At 38.8% G+C, this 21,860-nt stretch overlaps 3 protein-coding genes, 1 long non-coding RNA gene and 1 pseudogene across 4 annotated transcripts in view; 2 read left to right on the top strand and 3 right to left on the bottom strand.

Moving 5' to 3' along the window:
* Positions 1-21,860, bottom strand: part of LOC149113262 (uncharacterized) — a 216,184-nt gene that overhangs the window by 24,876 nt on the left and 169,448 nt on the right. The gene's annotated exons all lie outside the window — the stretch shown is intronic.
* LOC110055528 (uncharacterized) lies at positions 1,252-5,419 on the top strand. Its single transcript, XM_020761920.2, has 5 exons — positions 1,252-1,568; positions 3,353-3,424; positions 3,654-3,705; positions 4,266-4,302; positions 5,093-5,419. Exons 1-5 carry the CDS (start codon positions 1,329-1,331, stop codon positions 5,178-5,180), a joined length of 489 nt encoding a protein of 162 aa, XP_020617579.2. The 5' UTR covers positions 1,252-1,328; the 3' UTR covers positions 5,181-5,419.
* Positions 5,387-8,499, bottom strand: LOC110055522 (acylphosphatase-2-like). Its single transcript, XM_089288156.1, has 4 exons — positions 8,393-8,499; positions 7,307-7,323; positions 6,726-6,835; positions 5,387-6,135 (listed from the first exon to the last, which is right to left on the bottom strand). The coding sequence occupies exons 1-4, from the start codon at positions 8,445-8,447 to the stop codon at positions 6,021-6,023; spliced, it is 297 nt and encodes a 98-aa protein (XP_089144282.1). The 5' UTR covers positions 8,448-8,499; the 3' UTR covers positions 5,387-6,020.
* Positions 8,506-13,684, top strand: LOC110055527 (uncharacterized). The gene is made up of 3 exons (XM_020761919.2): positions 8,506-9,176; positions 10,785-10,956; positions 12,306-13,684. Exons 1-3 carry the CDS (start codon positions 8,631-8,633, stop codon positions 12,959-12,961), a joined length of 1,374 nt encoding a protein of 457 aa, XP_020617578.2. The 5' UTR covers positions 8,506-8,630; the 3' UTR covers positions 12,962-13,684.
* On the bottom strand, positions 15,838-17,391 carry LOC149113264 (uncharacterized; annotated as a pseudogene).

Raw genomic sequence — 21,860 nt, 5'->3', positions numbered from 1 at the left:
TGATATCTCTATGTCTTTCATCATGGTCGGTACCATGTGTAAGGTTGCGGCTTACTCAAATTCTTCAGGTGTACCGTGTCTCAGTTGCTAAAAGAAAAATACGCACAGAAACGAGAGGGACAAGAAATCTTTATTAGCTGATTTCGTCATCTGACGAGTACGGCAATTAATCTCTCTCTACTAATTGACCAAGAAGTGTAGGCATGTGTGGGCATATGGGACGACTGACCTTGGAAGATTAAACATCTTTAACCCAAACGCTTGCATACGACTCCCGCGAAAGAAAAGCCAAGCACTTGCCAACGAGTAGAATACTCAGCCTTTAAAAACTTACACCAAGACCGGAACTTCAGTGGAGAACCTAAACAAGGTCGGTAGACACACCCAAACATGACCAGCGGTGGAAGCCAGTGTTGTCACTTCCTAGGCAAACCGAATAAGGAAACTAAGAACCTTGACAAGATGTGTGGGCAAACCTTGAACCGCGAATGATCATAAGATTGACACTAGACGAACCCATACTAAAAATTAAGTGCCACACAAATCATAGTTACCAACTATTCACAAATTTAGCTTCTCGACAATAGTTTCGGTTGATGCCGACTCAGATCACTTTGCAGCATAACTTGTGTATTATCTTCAGAGTGATTTTCAAGCGCGAGGCCTTCATTCTGAGCTGCAAATGTTGCAAAGAACGGTATTATCTCTTGCTGCCTTCTTGCTTCATCGTGATTTCGCATGCTTTTTTTCTTTTTTAAATCCCCCTGCACCTCCCTTATGGAGTCAAATTTCCCACCCGGATATTAAACACAGTTATCAAATTCCTACACTTCCCTACCCCCCCCCCCCCCTTGACCCCCATCGGGAGGCACATCAACTAGTCAAATGCCCGGGATATGGCCGGAGGGACTTGTTGTTTCTCTATACCTTTGATCTTGTCATATAATAGGACAAATAATTGGATGGAATCAGTTACTCGTACTGAAAATTTTCTGATGTTAACTGTCGATGATGACCTGCTAATAAATCATGGGAAATCTCTCCCAAAACCAAATCACTGAGTACCATACTAGGCCATATCTTGTTTTTAAGATGAAAACTGCATGGACAAGAAAATTGGGTTGATGTTTAAAATTGTCTCTAAAAAAAACGGAGAAAGGTTACAGAGGTTACAGACAATCTACTTTGATGAGCCGTCGTTCATGCAAAGCTGCGGTTATTATTGGCAGGTAGGTATATACCTCATGTCAAGCTTCCTGACAGTTTTCACCTCGTAAGCTGCACACGTCTTTTCACGGCCAGAAGGCGTTACTGAAATTTGCTAAAAAATGAAGTCGTTTTGTTCTTTAAGTTTCCTTGGCCTTCTTATAATTGTAAATATCGCTTATGGTGCCGAGAAGGTCGAAGAAAAACCACTGGAAGAGCCAAATCTGTCAAGAGAGTCGGAGGCTTCTGCGACCAACGAGGCCAAGTCAGAGATGCCAACCGCTTCAACCGATGAAAACACATCGGAGGACGACGAAAACTATGCATTGGGATCGTTGTGTAATTATTGCTCGTACTGCAAGGTAGGCATCTTTACATGTATTTTATGCATAGCTTCGGTAAATGCGAGGTTTTACAAAGGCATGTAACAAACCGGAAGTTTTAACCGTCAATCCGACCCAGATCAACTGAACACGCGACTTGTGGGGGTCAAACTCCAGTTTGAAGCCTCTTTATGTCTACATATTGTTATTACCCCACGGTTTGGCAGTAGAATTATTTCGGAGACTTTTTAAAACTTCAGCAGTCAATAGATCCTCCTGACTCATTTATCAAACAGGAAATTTTTTAACTCTCTTTTCATTGGACCTCCGGTGAACTGAAAATTTTTGATAGGTTTACATGTATGTTAAGTTAATTTAGGACGGGGCTGTAAGAAAGTCTTCTAGGAATAGCTGTCATTGCTATGCTTGACAAAATATTTCACTTAAGACCTTACCCATCCACGTCCCCACATCCGCCGCCCATCCTCCTCACCTGCCAGACATTAGACCAGTTTCAATATATTAAAATTCAGCCTTAAACAATAGACCTCAACACGAGGCTCTGGGGAATAAACCCCACAAACTCTGTAGTGATTCCCCAGAGCCTTGTGCTGAGGTCTATTGTTTTAGGCTGAATATTAATATATCGAAATTGGTCTATTTGTTGGATCAAAACATAGACATTTCTACATCAGAGTATCATGGTGACAGCTATATACAAACTCTCCTTGCAGTAGTTCTATACTGACTGGGATGAAATGGTGGTAACCTTATCACCAGGTCTGTAATATTATAGTGAAATTATGCTTAAAAATGGTGAATAGAGTTTAGCAGTGTCTTCCATATATTATTTGTAGCTCTACCACACATGTTCTAAATGGCATGAAGGCTACGTTTCACACAACAGTAAACAAAACAGGACATTTCGTTATTGACACAAGAAGTGGGGTGGGGACTGGAAGGGAAGATATTAGAAAGCTATGTTTAATTAAATAGACCGTCAGAGCATTTCTCTATATAGTGATGTAATACAAGTACTTTCGGGCTAGTCTACATATACATGTAGATGTCCTTACTTCTGTTATGATTTAGCTGTACAATGTGCATTTCCAGAAACCCCCACAGAAGGGATTGGAATTTCCTGGGGAGAGGAGGCTCTGGAAGACCAAAAAACTTAAAGAAATGTATAAAGCTTAATTGGAATTTCCATAGGGGTGGGGAGGGGATCTTTGAAAAAATCCCGTCCTTGCAGGAGGTATGGATATTTTCTGGAACTAAAGAAATAGAGATCTGCATGAAAGGACTTGAGATTTTCTGTGACAGGCCTGAATGATTCTGATGTTATATTTGATAAGCAGTGCAAGATCAAGCTGAATAGGTTTTTTTTAATGCCACCTACTGTAAATATATATCTACCAAAGCTCAGAATATATGGGAGGAGTTGGAAAGTGGGTGGACAGGCTTCACTTGGAGTAAATCAAGACATACATTTATTTCCAATGTTTACTAGCCTTGAAAGTAAAGAGCTGAACATATCTTGAAACGTCTATTAGACATCAAGTAATTTACAATTTAGCATATTTGAATGAGGACATCATTAATGACTATAACTAACAGAATTTAAGTCATTTTTTCTTTGTTATTTAAATTTTGAAGCTGCAGTGGGGTCCTAATAACAATAATAATAATATTACCCTTAGCATGAGAAGAAAATTAAAGTGAAGGATTCTGGTAGTTGTAGTCAAACAAAGTCTCCATGGATTCAAATTGGTTATTGTTGTTAGCAAGAAGACCTCATCACTGACACATCCTGTTTCTTACAGTTCTGTCAGCTGTGCGACAAGGATTGTCCATGCACAAAATCTAAGAAGAAACCAAATTGTCATTTGTGCAAGGTACAGTGTACACTCAGTTACATGTACGTGTATGTGATATTCCAAATAACTGTAATTTCCTGACTTAGCAGCCATGATGATATTAATCATAATATATCATTATTTATAACATGCCTAGCAAACATCCATTGGTCTTTTTTTATGGTCGCATTCAATAAAGGAACAATTTCCCACTCATGCATGATGAATGTGACATGACTGTAATTTTTCCCTTTTTTATATTTTTCAGTATTGCAAATATTGCAGCCTTTGCAACTTGTGTGACACAGTTTGTACCCCAGGTTAGTTTTACTTAAAATTGAACCATTATTTTATTTAGAAAAAACTTGGACTGACAAAAATAGGAAGTTGAACTACAAAAAGTTGTTATAATACCGTACATGTGTGTATGTCCAGTGTATATGGGGTTATTTTTGTCAGTTACTCTGAAGGTTAACACATTTTAAATTTCTCCCAAATTCAATCTCATGTAAAACAAAATTGACTTGCTGGATATTTCCATGACACTATACTGGCGCTTCCGAACATGAGAAACATTTTCCATGATAATTGAACATACTTTCCAAAGGAGATCAAATCATAATTTTTGGATTCACCATCATGGCCAGCCTGTTGAAGTGCTCAAAGTACTAAATGGTATTTAATATTAAATATGTATTAAATGAAACCAGAGTTATGCTTCTGATGAAACAATCATGTTATTATTGTTTGTTAAAAAAATACCCTTTCCTTTTCTTTTTGTTTTCGGATTGAGCAACTGCTTGTATTGGATGTTGAAATACATTCAGCGTGAATAGGTTTGCGGTATTTCAACTTTAACTTTTCTTTGTCCTGATCGCAGGAGGAATTGTGGATGTAGTGAGTTCAGCTATTTACAAGTAAGTTTTATTATAATTTTATGATGGAGATATTAGCACTAGTTGCTGAACTCAAGGAGGTGAGAGGAAGAAGCATCATTACAGTCATACAAGTCATGTATATATTCCAATGCTCTCTGTCCCATGTTCAAACTGTCAATTACCCTTACTGTTATTGCTTCTTTTAAATACCCAGTTTTGGCCAGGGTGCACTGCACTCTGTGCAGTGTTGGAAAACAGTAGAAACATGTATCATGTAAACCAAAACAATAACAGTGCGCAGAACACTATGGTCAATACTGGGTCTCTGATGTCAGTTTCTAAAATGCTGTTGGTTATCACCTGTGACGAGTGTTGGCCTTTGTTCCATTGGGCATTTCAAAAGAATAATGCCCTAAAATTAACCAATCAGAACTTAGGCTACAAACACAAGCCATATTAAATAATAAAACTTCTGACATGTGCTAGCCAATTGTGAGGGTCGTACTGCAGAATATTGGTTTATGGTCATAGAAGTACAGACCACACACATTAAGATCTGTAAAAAGTGACAGAGGACCAATATTCCCTAGTACAACCCGAGCAAGCTAGGTTAGGTAAGTAGTTTATTGTACGACACTCAAAAACAACAACAACAACAAAATAAAGGCAGTCAGATTAAGGCTGTGTTTATGGATTTGAAACAGTCTGTATGGCAAAATCCTGACCAAGAAAGAACCAATCAGAACTCTTAGATTTACCTTCCCATAATAATTTGAATAATTTTAATATTACCTGTAATGTTTAATAAAATTCTTGAATTTTTTTCCAGCTCTCTTCCATCGTTTGATAAAGAAACAAAGGAAAGTGTTGACAAGGACATTGAATCGGCACGAAAGTGGATCAAAGAATACCTTTGATGATTAAAAAACATGACTTTTTGTATCAACAATCATGTAACATTATAACTTACAATGTTTGAAATTTTGTCAGTGTATTTGTTGGCAATATTATTTTTAATCCTCTTGGAAAGAAAATCTTTTAGCCAATCACACAATATTTCAGATCAATAAGCTTAAATGCATGACCAAACTTAACATAATTTTTTGTAAAAAGATGTTGTGAATGATAAATAAACTAAACTTTTTTATTTCCAAAACTGTACATGTGCTGTTTAAACATCAGCATATACCACTCAAAAGAGGTTTCCTACACGTACCGGTATTTTTGTACCTTGTCAGTGTTTTCTTGCACTATGAATTATTAGCAATTAATGTACCCAACAAAGGACTGTGTCTTTGTCACTGACAGAAAAATCATCTTCTCATTATTTCCTTTTTCTTTTAAAAAGACCCTGTCACGTGAGAAAAAGTAAGGAAAATCAAACTACGCTAGTAAAACACTTTTTTGTCAAGTTATAGTTTAAAGTAGCCCACCCTTTCCTCCAGGGTGTTTTCTATTTATATACATGTATACAAACATGCCTGCTGTGGGATTTTCTCAATGTTATCACATCTGGCAAAACTTTCCTTGAAAACAGTTAACTTACAATACATGTGGTTGTTGTAGGTTTTTTTTTTTAAGATATCAAAGAAAAAGTACAATGTTATGTCAACAATACCATACTGTTAGTTTTACATGTAAAACCTTTTTCTTTGCTATCAAATGACTTGTACATTGAGTCAAAATGTCTCGTAAAAAAACAACCTCTGAGAAATAGGAAACATTACAACTTCCATTTGTAGCCGGCATGTTCAGTGTCATTTCCTGATTGAGAAATTTCTAAATTCCACTTTGCTGATTGTCTTTTCATTCTTAAATTCACATCTGTCAATTCTGGATTTGGGACTTCCAGTGTGTTTCAGCCATTTCTTCCTTCAAAAGCAACAAAATACTTAACTCAAAACAAATCAACAAAATTAATATAAATTGTGAACATCAAGAACAAAAGATTGGCAGAAGTACACAACAAATTATTACAAAATTATTTTAAAACAATAAAGGACATTTATCTTTAAACATGGATGAAAAAGTTATGATGTCCAGTGATTCGCTTGTGTCGAAAGGTAGTTGGTTTCACATTACCATGTGGCATGTTTCACTAGAAAACTTGCACCACAATCTCACCCAGTTAGAAGTAAAAGCAAAACATAAATACATACATGTACATGTATACACACAACCTTTATTTAAATTATTGTAAACATGTCAAAGCTTTCAGTTTGTGGGGTCATGTTCAGTGTACATAGCAACTGATTAAAACAAAACAATTACAAAACCAATCTTGACTGACTCACACATGTTTTCCTGCAATTTGCCTCATGTTTTGATTGGTTCACTGGATTGTCTGAGCCCTTTGTGATATCTTGGCCAAAGTGATTGCCTTTTTTTTTTTTCTTTTGTTTTTTTTTAATGACACTCAATTAAAACCTGCTCTAACTACATAACTATAATTATATTCTTACATTCGACTGACACTTCCAACTTCTCCTTGTAATTGTCCAACCACAGTGTTGTGCTGTGTGTTCATTACCCAGCCAACCAAACGATGCTTCTCAGCATTGATCCCGGTGTGCTAAACATTAAAGTTAACAAAATTAGGGGGGGGGGGGGGAGGGCATTAAACTTCTCACTCCTTTTCACAGTTAATGACAAACAAGAGATGATAATAGGAAAATGTTAATCTTTCTAGATTGCTACAGGGGGCATTTTTTTTTTTTTTTTTTGATGTAAAATCAATTTGTTTAAGGCTGCAAACAGTCCCTCTACTTTTTGCAGTAGAATGTGCTTCAATGGTTGTCACTCTCCACTCTGTGGTTGCTCCCATCTTGGAATCCTCTATTCACAAATTCTCTCTAAGTCAGCAAAGTTATTAAATGAAAGCTCTCTCACTATTCCTTTTCAAAAATTTTGGTGAGCTGGTACATAGATGGAAGATCAGGAGAAACTGCTTGGACAGCCACAAAGACCTTGGACATAATAACGCTTACAACAGCTACCAATTGCAGATAAACATCTGCCACTTGGCACTCATAAAAAACATTACCTTTCGAAAATATACACCTGAAATTACAAAAAGAACAAAATAAAAGTATAAATCACACGTACACTGAAATATAACAAATTATATTACTTTCAGTATCTGGGGTAATATTCAAGCTCAAGGACGGGGCTTAATACCCACAGGGTTAGGAGGGAAGGTGGAAAGAGGAGCTTTTATTATCCTGTACATGCTGGGCTAATATTAAACCAGATGGACAATTTCTTGAGGAAAAGCGGCCTCCCAAATCTAGACAGTTCTACAGGTGTATAGCTTAATGCATCCATAATGTCCAGTGGTGCCATCTCACTATTACCATCTCCTGGGAGGCAGATGGCCAAAAACATTCTTTCCCATCTTCATTGCACATGCCAAGAAAGAAGAAAGATTTTGCTGATGTATAAAAGAAATATGAACCATTCATAATGACCAAGGGTGGAATAATAAATACCAAGATGGCAGTAACTGCACTGGATGTAAAATGGTTTCAACTCCGGTGCGCTGTACCTGGCCATATAAAGGGACAATCCGATTTTTATCCACACCACCCCTAGGGCAACCCCAGGAACAGAGTCTGCCAGAAAACCTTTTTAAAAGGAACCGACAAATTCTGAGTCCCCCAGATGCAAACTTCAAAGGCTCTCCAACAAACAAGGCTGACGGAATCTACCCCCTACAGGGGGTGGGGGGGAGGGGGGGGTGCGGACAAAACGGAATGCCCAGTGCAACCTGACGAAAGTTTCAAAGCAGTTTCCAGTAGGCAATTAAAAGTGGTTAAACTAGTTTCCTCTGCAGCTACATATGAATAAATGTGCTGCTTTTTGACAATTAATGCTGTCTTTCTCATAACTACGAGCCCTTATGTCCCTTTTAACTGGCAAAAAATAAACAATAAACAAACAATAACCAATAAACAAAATGCATCATACAGACAGTGCAGGCCTATGTAAGAACTAGCCTTGAACTGTTTTGAAACTAGCCGTAAGGTAAAATAAGTTCTAAAAATCCAAGAGGTAGGTTTGCAATCACAAGCTGTTTGGCCTTTATACTAAGTGATGGGCCTATAAATGAGAGGATTGATTTAAGCGGTACCTTGGACTTTTCCAAAAACCTCGAAGTCCACAGAACACAGGGCCCTGGCTGCCATATTTGTTTACGGCAAACGTAAACAAATATCCAAGTAACACGTCACAGAGTGTCCTCGAGTAGCTCAGTTCCAGCTCCAACCAGCATGCATGGAACGCCTCTAGATTACTGCGCCAACGGAACTTTTTGAGCCATGTGCTACTAAATTGCGAGCGTTAATTTTGATAAATTTTGGCGGTTAATCATGAATCTCAACGTTCGTTCGCAGAATTGTAATTTTCCAATTACATCTTTACCCACCCTTGTGGTTCACCACATTGCTCAGTATCTCAACCGACGTGATCGTCAAAACACGGCGCAAGTGGACAGATATTTACGGAAAGTGTTCAACTCTCCTCGGCTATGGAAAGACGTCAAAATACGTATACCTGATAAGAGAATCGATCCACAGGCTTTGGAGAGCCTTAGAGTAAGAGGTGTAACAGACTTAGATGTGTGTAACATTAATTTTGAACTTCAAAGCACGACACTGCAACATCGTCTCAAGAGACTTTCCCTTTCCGTAACAAGGTCAGCCACCCTCGAAGTTCTTTCCAAGGCTGCGTCAAGTGGTCATCTTTGTAATCTGAAGAGCCTGGCATTTGGAGATTTAGACGTCATCATAGGCCGTAAGTCGAGGGTAACTTTTCTGAGCCTGTTTAAAAGCTTGCCGATGATGGAAGAAGTGAGCTTTGGGCACGAGTCAAGTTTTACTGCGCGTCAGGAAATCTGTGTGCCTTTAACAGACGAGGTATCGATTTGTGAATAGTGATAAAAAATCTTGTTATTTCTGACGGGGCTACTCTGTCGGTACTTTAAATTGATTTGTTTTCTTCCTAGGTGAAAAATTAGGATGATGTGTACTATAAAGGCATCCGCGGTTGTCTCAGTGTTGATTGATACCTCGATCAACACCCACAATTGACCCTTAATTGACAGTCAATTGATACTCAATCGAAAATCCATCGACACCTCGGTTGACACTCACTTGACACTCAATCAACACTTGATTGACATCTTGGTCAGCAGTCAGTTGAGAGTCAACTAATTTTCAAATGATGTATATGAGTGGGTCGACACTCAGCCAACTATCAGCCATAGTTAGTAGAGTATGTATCAACCAACTGTTGATCAAGTGTTGATTGAGGATCAATAAAACAGAAGTGCCCAATAAGAGAGGGGGGCTTGGAGTAGATTGAGCCCTTTGAAACTGCCCTCTGTTAAGGCAAGATAGATGGACTAGTTTTGATCCTTTGGGCCGTCAAGCAGCAATATCATTATTTTCCAATATAAATGGGGAAAGTCGTCTGAAATCTAGCTTGTTTCCTTGCCATTTTCTGGGCAGGGAGATCAAGCAAGTGAGTGAGCAAACGAGTGAGCCTGGAGTGAGCAAAATCTGGGAAGAATTGGGGAGGGGACCATACCCCATGGCTCCTTAACTTTTTTGCACTCACTCACAGTTTCATTCCCTTCGCATGCTTTTGGAAATGAACACCTGATACACAGGCCATCTGAAATCATTCAGCTCTCTTCCAGTGTTTTTTTCATAGAGGAAACATTGTAACTTGAGAAACAATAAATTTCACTATTGTTTAAAGTTGATGAAATTGCCATCACTACTCCCTCACTACCCTGCACCTCAATAAGTAGAAAATATAGGACTAGCAATATAAAACTAATCTTATTGTTTGGCTTTGGTTACAGCGTCCTTGGAGACCCAGGGGCAGTTAGTGGGGGCAAGGAAAAGTCTAAACGGGCAAGAAAAATATTCAGGCAAAGAAAAGTCAAGAATTTTTCTCTCTCCTGTTTACACTTTTCCCTGCCCCCACTATAGCCAACTGCCCCTGGGTCTCCGAGGATGTGGTTACGGTAGTTTGTCTCCTCAGGTGTTTTATTCCGGCATGGTCAGGAGCATTTTTAATAGTTCCTTATATGTAGACAGGAACTGACTCTATACCTAACAAACATTTCACACAGTTTGCCAAACAAATCATAAATTGAAAAACAAAACATTCAAATGTGATATATAAACAGTAACCTCCATTTGGCATGGAAATATGCTCGTATATTAATGTTCGCAATATTATCTGTTCTGAGAAATGAGCTATGAGTTTTAATTCCAAGGACAAATATTCGAGCATATTTTCACGCCAAATGGAGGCTATTGTGTTTATTATCCTTCAAATATTTTTCGCAACACAAGCGGTTTTGAAAATTGGGGAATATTGCTCGGATCTTCCCCAGTTTTAGCTGGGCAATATTCAGTCATGTGACGCATTTAGACCAATTGCGTGCAAGCGAAAATATTTGATGGATTATAAGCTTTAATAGCCTTTTCTTTTTTGCTACTTTTCACTAGACTATACTGGCAGTTGACCTCAAGGAGGCGTTATGTTACTCTGGAAAATTGACAAGCATCTCACTATTGTGTTTTGAGAAAGTGGGGAAGTCTTGGCTCAACACAGTGATGATTAATAATCCTCATATGCAGTCTTTATCCCTTCGTCGCATTAAACATTTTGCTGAGGAAGGTAATAGTTTTTCTTGACCTTGGCCACCTAAAGTCAAATAGAAACAAAATTTTGTATAAAATACATGTAGGATTAAAACATTCTCCCACGTGATGTTAGTTTGTGTGTCCCAAGACAAACTTTCAAATTAGCTACATGGCATGTAAAAAATTAAGCTTCACTGCTGTCCTCAACAAACATTTTTAAAAAATTACCTGTAGTAATGGGCATCAGTTAGTCATAGAAATATTTTTAGGGATGATTTTCAACTTAAATATTGAAAGATTTGTGACAAAAACTAAATCATACCGGTCCCATTGTTTGATGTGTGGAGGTGCAGTAGGCCTTATTGTTTACTACTCCCACCTCTGGATTGAGGGGTCTGGGTTTGAGTCTGGCCTGGGATATTGGACAAGACACTTTACTCTCACAGTACCTCACCACATGCAGGTGTATAAATGGGTACCAGTAAAATTAATGCTGGGGGTAACCCTACAATGGACTACCAGTAGCTAGTATCCCATCGATGAGAGAGTTACAGAAACCAGAGATAAGTGGAGATAAGTGCCAGTCTGATCATTGGGCCACTTGGCTCAGATGCAGACTAATACCTACTACCATTGTTTGGTGTAAAGAATAATATTTAATACAACATAGCTAGCAAGGCCACGTCAACAAGTCCTCACCCATAATTTATCAGAAATTATACCTGTAGCACATAGGTGGTGTTCCATGTTCTCTAAGAAATCAATGCATACTCGAGATCTAAAAAAACTGCTAGTGGATTGGATGCACAAGCAAAACATGGGTGCATGTGTTCAACAGTTTTTCTAGACCTCAAGCATGCTATATATTTTTTGGAAAAAAATGGGAACACCATCTTCTATTTTGAGTTTGATGCAGTTGAGAAGCGGGGAAAGCACTGAAAAGCCAGAGTCGCTCTTGGGTGTGCCTCGTTTAACTCATGCAGTTCTTTAACTTAATTGATGATGCATGCTTCGCAAACTCAATTTACATGTAATAATAATTCATCAAGTTTAATCACAACGGTGTTTGGATATCTGATCTCAATTATTTAGTGCGACATTTGTATGAGTTTAGTTCTCTGTTTTCTCGTTAGTTCTAGTTTCGATTGAGAGGATATGTATATCAAACACTCAAGACAGAGTTAAAGATCACTTTTCCAAACACCTTGAAGTTTGTCAAAGATACTCCGCTGCACGTCATATTTTCAACACTCTCTAGCTTCTTGGTGTTTGGAAATGTGGTCAAACGCAGTCTGTCATGTTTGATATATTACTTAAAACATGAACTGTTTTTTTTGTTTTTCTTTTTTTTCAAAAAAATTTCTTCTTTTTATTTCATTTAAGGATCTGATGATGCAGCTGATCCTACAGTGTGTTCTAGCTTAAGAACATTTCAGTTGACCATGCCTATCCTTGCCAAGTTTTCTTGGTACAGTGAAGCAGCCAACAAATTACTATCATGGGCTTTTCCTGGTAACAAACCGAATGAAAATGTTACAAGTTTGGAGCTGAGCACCTACATGTACCTTGTCTCCTGTGAATCTGCGATCTTTCCACTGCATAAGAAATTCCCTGCTTTGAAGAAACTGATTTTGACCGACTCCATACTACTACAGGGCTACTCTCTGCAAAGCTTCCCAAGTTTTCAAAACTTGGAATGGCTTGAAATAAAGCATACCACCATAAGGGGAAATGGATTATTGTTTTTTTCTGAAAGGGTGGGTAAGACTCTGTGTTACTTGGGCTTGCCAAGGCAGCGTCTGATTAGAGACTATCATTTGAGAGACTTGGCAGGTATGTTTCCTGTTTTGAGAACTCTTGATCTCAGTCAATGCACGTGTATAACTGATGCCATACTTGTTGAGTGGTATATCAAACACGATAAAAGTGAGTGGCCACAGTTGAGAAAACTTGTGTTGAAAGGTTGCCAGGGAATCACGCAAGAGGTGGTCAACTCTGTGCGGTTGAAAACAAGAAATCGCCTTCTGATTGATTTGTGAATTCTGACATTGCTTAATATCAACCTCGTCAATAGAAATGAGTGTTAAAATAGAAAATATGTACTGGTTAATTTAAATGTGGCCCATAAAAGCCCGAGGAGTAACACACAGTAATTACATAGTGATAAATATTTGTCACTTACCATGATGTTCCCTCAAATAATAGTTGTCCCCTGATTTATCTGCCCCCCCCCCCCCCCAACCTTAAAGATTTGAATCAATAGTACTTCTCAAAAAAAAAAAAATCATTATTTTTCTTTCACCACCCCAATCAAATTCCTCTACCTCTCTCATATTTTCTCATTCCCCATGAAGTTACACCTGTCCTTGGAATGGATAAGAAACAAGCAGTGCAGCATTTAGACTGATAACTTGTATCACTCAAGCTCCAGATCAATGGCAAGGAAGGCATTGACATTAAGAAATTGGGAAAAGAAACAAAGGTTGACAACACATAGATCTCATTTCAATGTTAACTCACTTTTACTTGATGTAATTATTTTGGGAATAAATGGGATATGTACAGTGAAACAAAATAGTTATGGCGCCATTTCAGTGAGCAGTATTTAAAATTAATTCAGCACCGGATAATTGTCTCTATATGAATATCGCACAAATGGCAAGATTTTGTAATTTCTAGCCAGCTTCGCTTGACTTATTGTGAATTTTTATTGAGAGAAGATGAAAGCTATTCAACTTATAAACAGCTCACATGATTGTTCAGACTGTTTTGTTGTCATTTTTTTTTTCAGTTTTTATTTTCCCTATGCAATACAAAATATAATAATAATATTATGTTCCTGGGCATAAATATGTTTTGGGACTGATCGACTCAGACTCATTGTTAGCCCAAGCTGCTAGCCATGGGTTAAAATGAGCTCTTTACTGGTCCCAAAGGAAACAGTTGGTTTTCTTTTCCTGTGAATCTGGAGCTACCAGGAAACAAAACAGACTGTTTCCCAAACGTCTGCGTTCACAGGCCAATGGGACCAGTAATTAAGTGTTTTGTTACATAGCCTTGATAGCTGAAGTTTAGTGTTAAGTAATAAGGCAAAAAGAAGTCAAAGTAACCCCTTGTTAGTGGGGGTAGCCCTTTTTAGAGTCACTTTTTCACTTTTTCCCATTTCAGCTCTGACAGTATAATCCAATGGATGTGATGCATTAATGAGAAAAATTATACTGTAAAAAGGGCTTTTGGACTGTTGTTACCATTTTAGAAATACCAATTGCCATGTGACAAAAATCAACCAATAGGAGGGTGCATTAGATTCAACTAAACTCCAACTATGTTCCAGCAAAGGCGACATATGATTGGTCGAATACTGTCACGTGGGCCGTGTCCAAAGCTAATGGTTTATTCTATTCTCGTCCCCAGGCTCTCTCTCCTTTGCCTCCCATGGCCTGGGTTGAGGTTGGGTTTGTTCCTCCTTCCCGGAGCCACTCCTCTCGTTGGGGTCACACGAGGGAGTTTATCTGTTTATAGCCTGTGAAACTTTTTGGTGGTTAATCAAGGAACTCAACGCCCGTTCACAGAGTCATTTTGCATTCAGCTCTTTACCCACTCTTGTCAGTTAAACCATATCGTCCAGTACCTCGACCACAGGCAGACCACTCTATGTGTTCGTGGTTTAAATATGAAACGAACAGAATCTATGAGGGTTATGAATAAAGCTCTGAAAATTGCATCGCGCTAAATTACATCTCGGTCTGAATATCCCAATAAAGTTAAATGAAACGTTCATCGACCCGTGTGGTGTTTTTTCGCCTTCCTGGGCCGTCTGAAGCGTCTTTTTACGAAGTTACTCTTGGCCAACAGATACACGGGTCTTAGAGATCCTTCGAGTAAGAGGTGTAACAAACTTGATTTGTAACTACCAGTTTGACCCAGAAATCGCGACACTACAACCTCATCTCGAGAGACTTTTGCTTCGTGTGACAAGTTTTCCGACCTTTCAAGCTCTCTTCAAGACTGCGTTAAATGATTATTTCGACTAGCATTTGGACATTTATTATTGAATATATAGCGAAAGAAAACTTTCTGTACATCTTTAAGGACGGTGCCTACTAAATACAAAGGTTTTTGCGCCAGATTAGGACCATGCAGAAAACGTAGATCTTTGCAAGGGTTATTGGAATCCACAAAGAAAAATGGGGTAGCCACGCATTTTTTCGAGATAATAAGCCTTGAATCTCGGCAAAATGTCGAAATCAGCACTTTTCTGGAAAAAGAAGGAAAAGATATTTCTTCACAAATTTCCTTAAAATTCGCTTTTACATACAGAAAAGCAAACACATTTATGAAGATGGTAAAACTACTTGGTATAAGGTAGCATAAAAACCACTTTTGGTATGTTTTCAATGGCAAAATCTTTGCAGCGGCGCTCTTAGCGTCCCTGACAGCCTTCCTTTGGTTCAGTTAAAATACAGTCTAAATAGCTTTTCCTCACAACCAGAAACTAATGTCGTGTTGAATAGGCTTTTTATTATTATTATTATTATTATTATTATTATTATTATTATTATTATTATTATTATTATTATTTTTTAATAACACAAGGGAAAATGCTTACTTACAACACTAACTCTATTTACACTATATTGCTCTAATTATTTACACTAGCTATTTAAACTACATTTTTGTTCGCTTGAGACAGGACAATCAAAGCAAATTAATGTCTTAAACGTTTGAAACGCTTTAAAAATTGTATTTAACTTAAAAAAATCGCCGATGATGATATTGATGATGTTGCGGCTGATGTTTAGTAAAATGTGTTATGGTTATATTAACCATAATAAGATAATTATAATTAGACACTCTTAATTTCCAGTACTTTCTTTTGTTTGGTTTTGATAGTAACTAGCTGTTGCTTAGTGCTTCAATAAACAACACCAAAATCGGTGTCGTTTGGAAGGATCATGTGTCCGGCTCTTACGAGGTACTTACGGTCAAGTACCTCGTACACGACAGTTCGGTGGAACTCCGCGTAAAGACTGATAATGGGGCGGTTCTTGTTCTGGCCCGAACAGTCGTCAGAGTAACTTGCAAGCGACCTATAAAAGATAAGGTAAATGTGGTGTTATTAAACAATTAGATAATGAGCTCGAGATGTCTATCGCGTGATAGTTGACGAGGGCACAGCAAGAAACCTCGAGCTCATAATCTAATTGTTTTAGTATAAATCCACAGGTAGTTCAAAACTTTATCTAAATCCTCTTCACAAACACTTCTAAAACGCCAAGAAGCGGCGCAATTCTGTTGACAAGTCCAGACTTCTACGCTACTCACTATCTATCACAGAATAGATAGTGAGTGGCGTAGCCAATCAGAGGACGGCATTCATGATAGAACGCTAGTAGATTTATACTAAATAAAAACAGCCTCCATTTGACGGATGGATATTTGTGTCCGCGGACATTATCTGTTGCGAGAAGCGAACAGTTTTCCGAGAGCGACTAGCTCGAGGATTAAAACTGCGAGCTTTGAGGAAGAGATATATTGAATTTGAATTTAGTCATCTGGTGTTTCTTGAGAGGGAACCTAAGCTTTAGAGCCCCGTGGTTTTTATTAGGTTCCTTAGCCATTTTGTTTTCTATCCTTAAATATATAAATTGTAGTTTTGTATCGTCATTGTAATCTTGTATATTAATTTTTGTAATTTATTCATCATTGTACTGTAATTCTATTTTTGTTTTGTGGCAAATCAAAAAAACAAAAAAAAGTAAACTAAAATGAAAGAGAAATTTAACGGTTACGAATTATATATCCACGAGAATGAAAGGTTTTGGAGCTAACACAAGTTACGCTCGCCCAATTACTGTATCAATTAAAATTTTTTTAAACCAGGTGTTTCCTCAAGTAAAGTTTGTCATTTTGGCGCTGCAAAACTCTCACAAATCGCTCGCCAAAACTACTGTCTTCAACAATCCCTTGGCAGTTTATCTGAAGGTAAGATCTGTTAAGGAAATAACTGAAACATACCTCGCCCCTGTGTTAAAGTTTTGCCTTGGTTTCGTCCCACATGAACATGTAACCCTGGTTGGCCACACAGTCATGGATACCAAAGTTGTATGACCACAACTTGCGCTTGTAAAACATGCCATTGTGCTGCAGATTGGGGGTTTGGACGTTTTGTTGAAAATCGTAGGTGATCATGTCGGCAGCTTCTTTGCACCGGTTTTTAACCTCTGACGAGCCAATGAGACGTGTTATTTCGCTCCAGCTACGGATCGCTCCCTCCTTGTCCCCCCTCTTCACTCCGAAGCCAGCCCGGGCTTTCTCCCGGTGACAGATCCTCCATCTTGTCTTCTTTTTATGTTCCCACGGACGCTTTAACGGACGGGAACAATTTGTCTCATTTAGCACTAGTGTTCGTCCGTGGAAGCACAAATCCAGGATTAAACTCACCACTGAAAATATCGTGATACACGGAGGGTCATGAAGGGGGGTACCAAATCCCAGTCCCTAGCCCAACTTTTTGCCGAATCCCAGTTCCCAGCTTACATTTGGTCTAAATCCCAGTTACCAAATCTAAAATCCCATTCCCAGTGATTGTTTGCAGACTAATGTGTATAATTGATTAAAAGCGCGGACTGGCGTCGTTTGGATACACACATACCTTGAGCTGGACTGAAGAAAATCTCTCATTTTTCGGTGAGCAGTCTCTGTCTTCCAGCCCTTATTGGCATAACCATGTGGAAACCACTTGTATCATCTGCACAATCCTCGTCAGACTCACTGTCTCCACCTTCGCTGCTACTGTACTCGTCACATTGATCAGTGCAGGTGAGAACCTCCGCAGGCTGTTCATCAGACCCACCATCTGGACGTTCTACACTTTCCCCGGCACTGAGCTTTGCGCATGAGGAAGTACAAATTGCAAATCTAATGGATTAAGCAATGTCTGTGTTTCATACAAATTCAGAGGCAGTGTCCCAGTTCTGTCCATCGTGTTGTCTTGTCGTACATTTCGCTGCCTTACACAATTGCCACACTCTCATCTCTGCTTCATCATTTCTGGGCAATTTGCTCCCCACTTTTCCTCCTAATGGTCTCTGTTGCCGTTTTGGGTGTTTGACCCAAGTCATTGCCTGTGTTGCTCGTGCAGGTAGCAGTGCCACAACAAGTTGCAGCCGCTGAGCCTGAGGTTGAAGACGATGAACTCTCAAACACGATGTTTACCGTTCCTTTCTGAAAGATGGCACTCGCTGAATCCTCCGGATGAACAAGGAGCATGATTCACTCTCTCTAAGCATTTCGATCTGATCATTAGTTCGCAATACAGAAGGCGCTTTTTTAGGGTTATCTGGTTCAATGTGGCCTACATAAAACATTTCCAGTGTATGGCCCGCAAACCCCCTCTTCGCAGCAGAATCCTCAACTCCACACTTTTCCATAATCATCTTTTGTAATTCTCTCGGGCTGCAAATTAAAGTTTAACGAAAGTTTACAATTTTCCGTGTGTATTGCAGCATTTTTTGCGTTAATATACTTGATTTCGATGATCGTAATCCGCGAATTGGACGCAATTTTTATCTTTCCCGCCACGTGCAAACTTGCACATATCATTCCATCATCAACAAACCGCTGACCAGGAAAACTGACAGAACTTAACAATAGAACCGTGTGGAGCCTGGTTGCTAGAACGCGGAAACGAAAACTGTAATGATTTTATGTGTCTACTGAGGTCGAATGATGTAGAATGTTAATTCTCTATTCAAAAGAATAGACTCCATTAAGCGGTGGTGTCAAAAAATAGGGTCAGAGAGCGCTAAAAATAAAAATCCCTTTCCCATTTTCGAAATTGTTCATCCCACTCCCAGTGGTTAAATCCCAGTCCCAGCATGCAGTAAATCCCGTTTTCCCAGCCCATTTTATCCCTTCACGCCCCTCTTCTATAGATGAAAACCCCCCAAACATGACGAAATAGGCCAAATGGACAACAGAAACCAGGCGAGGTGAGTATATTTTCTTAATTTCATTCAAAATATTTAATCTATTCCTCGAATCGTGAGTTTGGGACGTCTGTGGATTAAGCAGTAAATAGCTCTGAGAAGAAATGAGATGGTATCGTTATTTTGCTTTCATCGTAAATGGTCAAGTTGAAGGCTTTGCCACTTGTACACTACGATGAAAGATCGTGGTGCTGGCGTAGTTGAGTGTTGGCGAGTGCGCTTGAATCCGCAAAGTGTTCCCACAAGATGTCCTACATTTCTTGTTTCTTGTTCACACTCAGTCAATGTCAGGGGTGCTGTGATATAGTCGTGCTGTGTCCGTCAAGCATTTAAGATGGATCGCAGTCCCAGACGATAAATCGTTTACCAAAAATATCTATTTTAGAGCTTAATTAGACATGCATTCCAAACTGGTCGGCAAGCCTCGTTAGCACAGAAAATATTCTACAACAAGGCGGCCGAAGATATTATCAAGGTGGTAACAAGTAAGTTTTGATCAAATAACAGTGATGCAAACAGTGACGTGAGACCTATTTGCAACAATATGAATAAAGTTATTGGTTTCTAAAAAAACTGCATGCTTTATTTACGAGCAAATGAAACTGCTCGCTATTTCATATCGACCTGAAGTTTATTAAGGCCGAGATAAGATAATTAAGGCTTAAGCCACTTTGTTTTGTGACCTACCATGGTAAAAAACATCCTACGGTTCTGCTGTAGGATGTTTATTATTTTTTTATCATTAAAAGTCACAAAACAGTGAGGCTTAATTATCTCATCTTATTTCACCGTTATAAACATCAATTCAATAAATAGCTTAATGTTTCATTTGCCAGCGAATAAAGACTATAAAGCATGCAGTTTCTTTAGAAACAAATGACTTCGTTCATATTGTTGCAAATAGTTCTCAGGACTGTTTTTGGCATCACCATAACAAAACCTTAACGGTCCCTTTTTATTGCTTCTTAGAACTAATTATCAGTTGATTACCAGTTTGATTATAGTAACTGTCACCTTGCTGTAGCCATGTGTTTCGTGTCTTTCGTGCTCACCAGACTTGAATGCCCGTGGGGGGGGGGGGGGGGGGATACTTCCTTATATGGGCTTTATAAGTAAGTGCGGCCCCAAAGGGTATAGTTTTTCAGCCGTTTTGGTCATAAATAGGGTATAGATTTTAGCTGATTTTGGTCATAAATAGGGTATGGTTTTTGCACTCTAGCCTTCACATGGGTAAGTTTTTAAGAAGAAGCCACTTTTTCATCATTATCGAAAAGAAAAACAACAAAAGCCCTTCACAAATTATGTTTATGGTAACTTAACATTGGTTTGAACTAGGGAACCAATCATAACACAGGTCTGAACAGGGTTTTGATTTAAGGGTCAGGTCATAAATAGGGTTTCGAATTTTTGGTCAGATCATAAATAGGGTAGGGAATATCGCAGATTTTGGTCGTAAATAGGGTAAGGGTTTTGGGTAGTGGGCCGCACACCCCCCACTCAATTTTTCTGGAAGTATCCCCCCCCCCCCCCCCCGGGCTTGAATGCTAACCAGTTTGAAATGTCTAATGGTAACACACTAAAAGTAGATTTCATTGGCAGACAATTTATCCTTAAGAATTAATATTTCCGAAATCTCCAACAACAGCTAAACAGAAACAGCACGAACATATCGCAACAGCACTGACATTGCATGTGAACAAGAAACTAGAAATGTGGGGCATCTTGTGGGAACAACTTCCTTTAAGCATACACGCAAATAAGCAATCACGATCTCTGCCCACGATCTTTCACCATGATGTTCAAAAACACACGCCTTAAACTTAAACGTTAAAAAAAGAAACGAAAAACAAAAAACCTAAATAACCGTTGCATTTCATTCCTTCGTAAAAGTAATTAACAGTTGATTACCATTTTGATATTAGCATCTGCCGCCTTGCTGTAGCACATGTTCCGTGCTAACCAGGCTTGCCGACTTGTTTGGAATGTCTAATTACAATCTAAAATAGATGATGTTTGGTAAACGATTTATCCTCAGGAATTTGAATTCAGCTTAATATTTCGAACTTTCTCCAACAAACGTTCGACGGAATCAGCATGACTATGCATTTCACAGCACAGAAAGAGCACGAAGCAAGATGACAACTGGTGGGAACAATTTCCGGGTTCAGTTTATTGAGGTTTTCTTTGCACTCCTTAGAAGCGGAAATATAACATGCAGTGGTCATCGTCACCCCGCCTGCCCCCTCCCCCCCCCCCCCACGGGGGTGACGAGGTGTGCCTGTCCAGCCTCAAAAGGTTCACAGCGGCACCTTTTACGGTGTTGACCCGCTAAAAGTATGACAGGAGATGATTTGTTGATTTAGAATTGGTCACTCTTAAGGATGAAAAACATTTCAAGCCACGCCTACAAAACAGATTCTTGGCATCTCTCAAGGGTTCTTTTCAAAATTTCCAACGAACAACCCCGTCCTATTTATATGGGTGTTCCCCCGGATCGGTATCACCTGGGAAATCTGTGACATTTGTTATTAAGTGAGACATTCTTCGCCGATAAAGTACTTGGCAACTTTTAAAAGATGGCTATGATTATATCGGAAGGAAAAATTTAATTAGACGGAGCATTACTTCGAGATAACTCAAGGTTACACGCAAACGCACACACAATATCCGGCCATGATTTTTTCACCATATGGTGTTCAAGAACGCACGCTCTGATAACAAGACACGAAAGTGTGGCCATTTAATTGACTGCCAAAAAAACTGAATGCTGTGGTTGAGAGTGCATTCTTGAGTAAATGGAATATTGTCTGCTCTAGAATGTTTCTAATATAATTTTCTAATTACATCCATGATGCATACAAATGTATTAAAGAACCATTAAAAAGATATCACCAAATTCTTGGAGATTCATGAAAGAACAGAGGGACTTTCAGCGAAATCTCGCTAA

This window comes from Orbicella faveolata, unplaced genomic scaffold (genome assembly GCF_042242905.1).
Source record: "Orbicella faveolata isolate gen_17 unplaced genomic scaffold, um_ofav_v1 contig_15, whole genome shotgun sequence".
Classification (NCBI taxonomy): domain Eukaryota; kingdom Metazoa; phylum Cnidaria; class Anthozoa; order Scleractinia; family Merulinidae; genus Orbicella; species Orbicella faveolata.
Note: the sequence above shows the minus strand (reverse complement) of the source record. Positions and strands in the feature narration are given on the sequence as shown.

Coding starts and splice junctions, on each gene's coding strand:
- LOC110055527 (XM_020761919.2), top strand. CDS start 8,631: ATGAATCTCAACGTTCGTTCGCAGAATTGTAATTTTCCAATTACATCT. Junction 9,177..10,784: donor GTGTGCCTTTAACAGACGAG/GTATCGATTTGT, acceptor ACTTTTCACTAG/ACTATACTGGCAGTTGACCT. Junction 10,957..12,305: donor TAAACATTTTGCTGAGGAAG/GTAATAGTTTTT, acceptor ATTTCATTTAAG/GATCTGATGATGCAGCTGAT.
- LOC110055522 (XM_089288156.1), bottom strand. CDS start 8,447: ATGGCAGCCAGGGCCCTGTGTTCTGTGGACTTCGAGGTTTTTGGAAAA. Junction 6,136..6,725: donor GTTGGAAGTGTCAGTCGAAT/GTAAGAATATAA, acceptor TTGCTTTTGAAG/GAAGAAATGGCTGAAACACA.
- LOC110055528 (XM_020761920.2), top strand. CDS start 1,329: ATGAAGTCGTTTTGTTCTTTAAGTTTCCTTGGCCTTCTTATAATTGTA. Junction 3,706..4,265: donor TGACACAGTTTGTACCCCAG/GTTAGTTTTACT, acceptor TCCTGATCGCAG/GAGGAATTGTGGATGTAGTG. Junction 4,303..5,092: donor GTGAGTTCAGCTATTTACAA/GTAAGTTTTATT, acceptor ATTTTTTTCCAG/CTCTCTTCCATCGTTTGATA.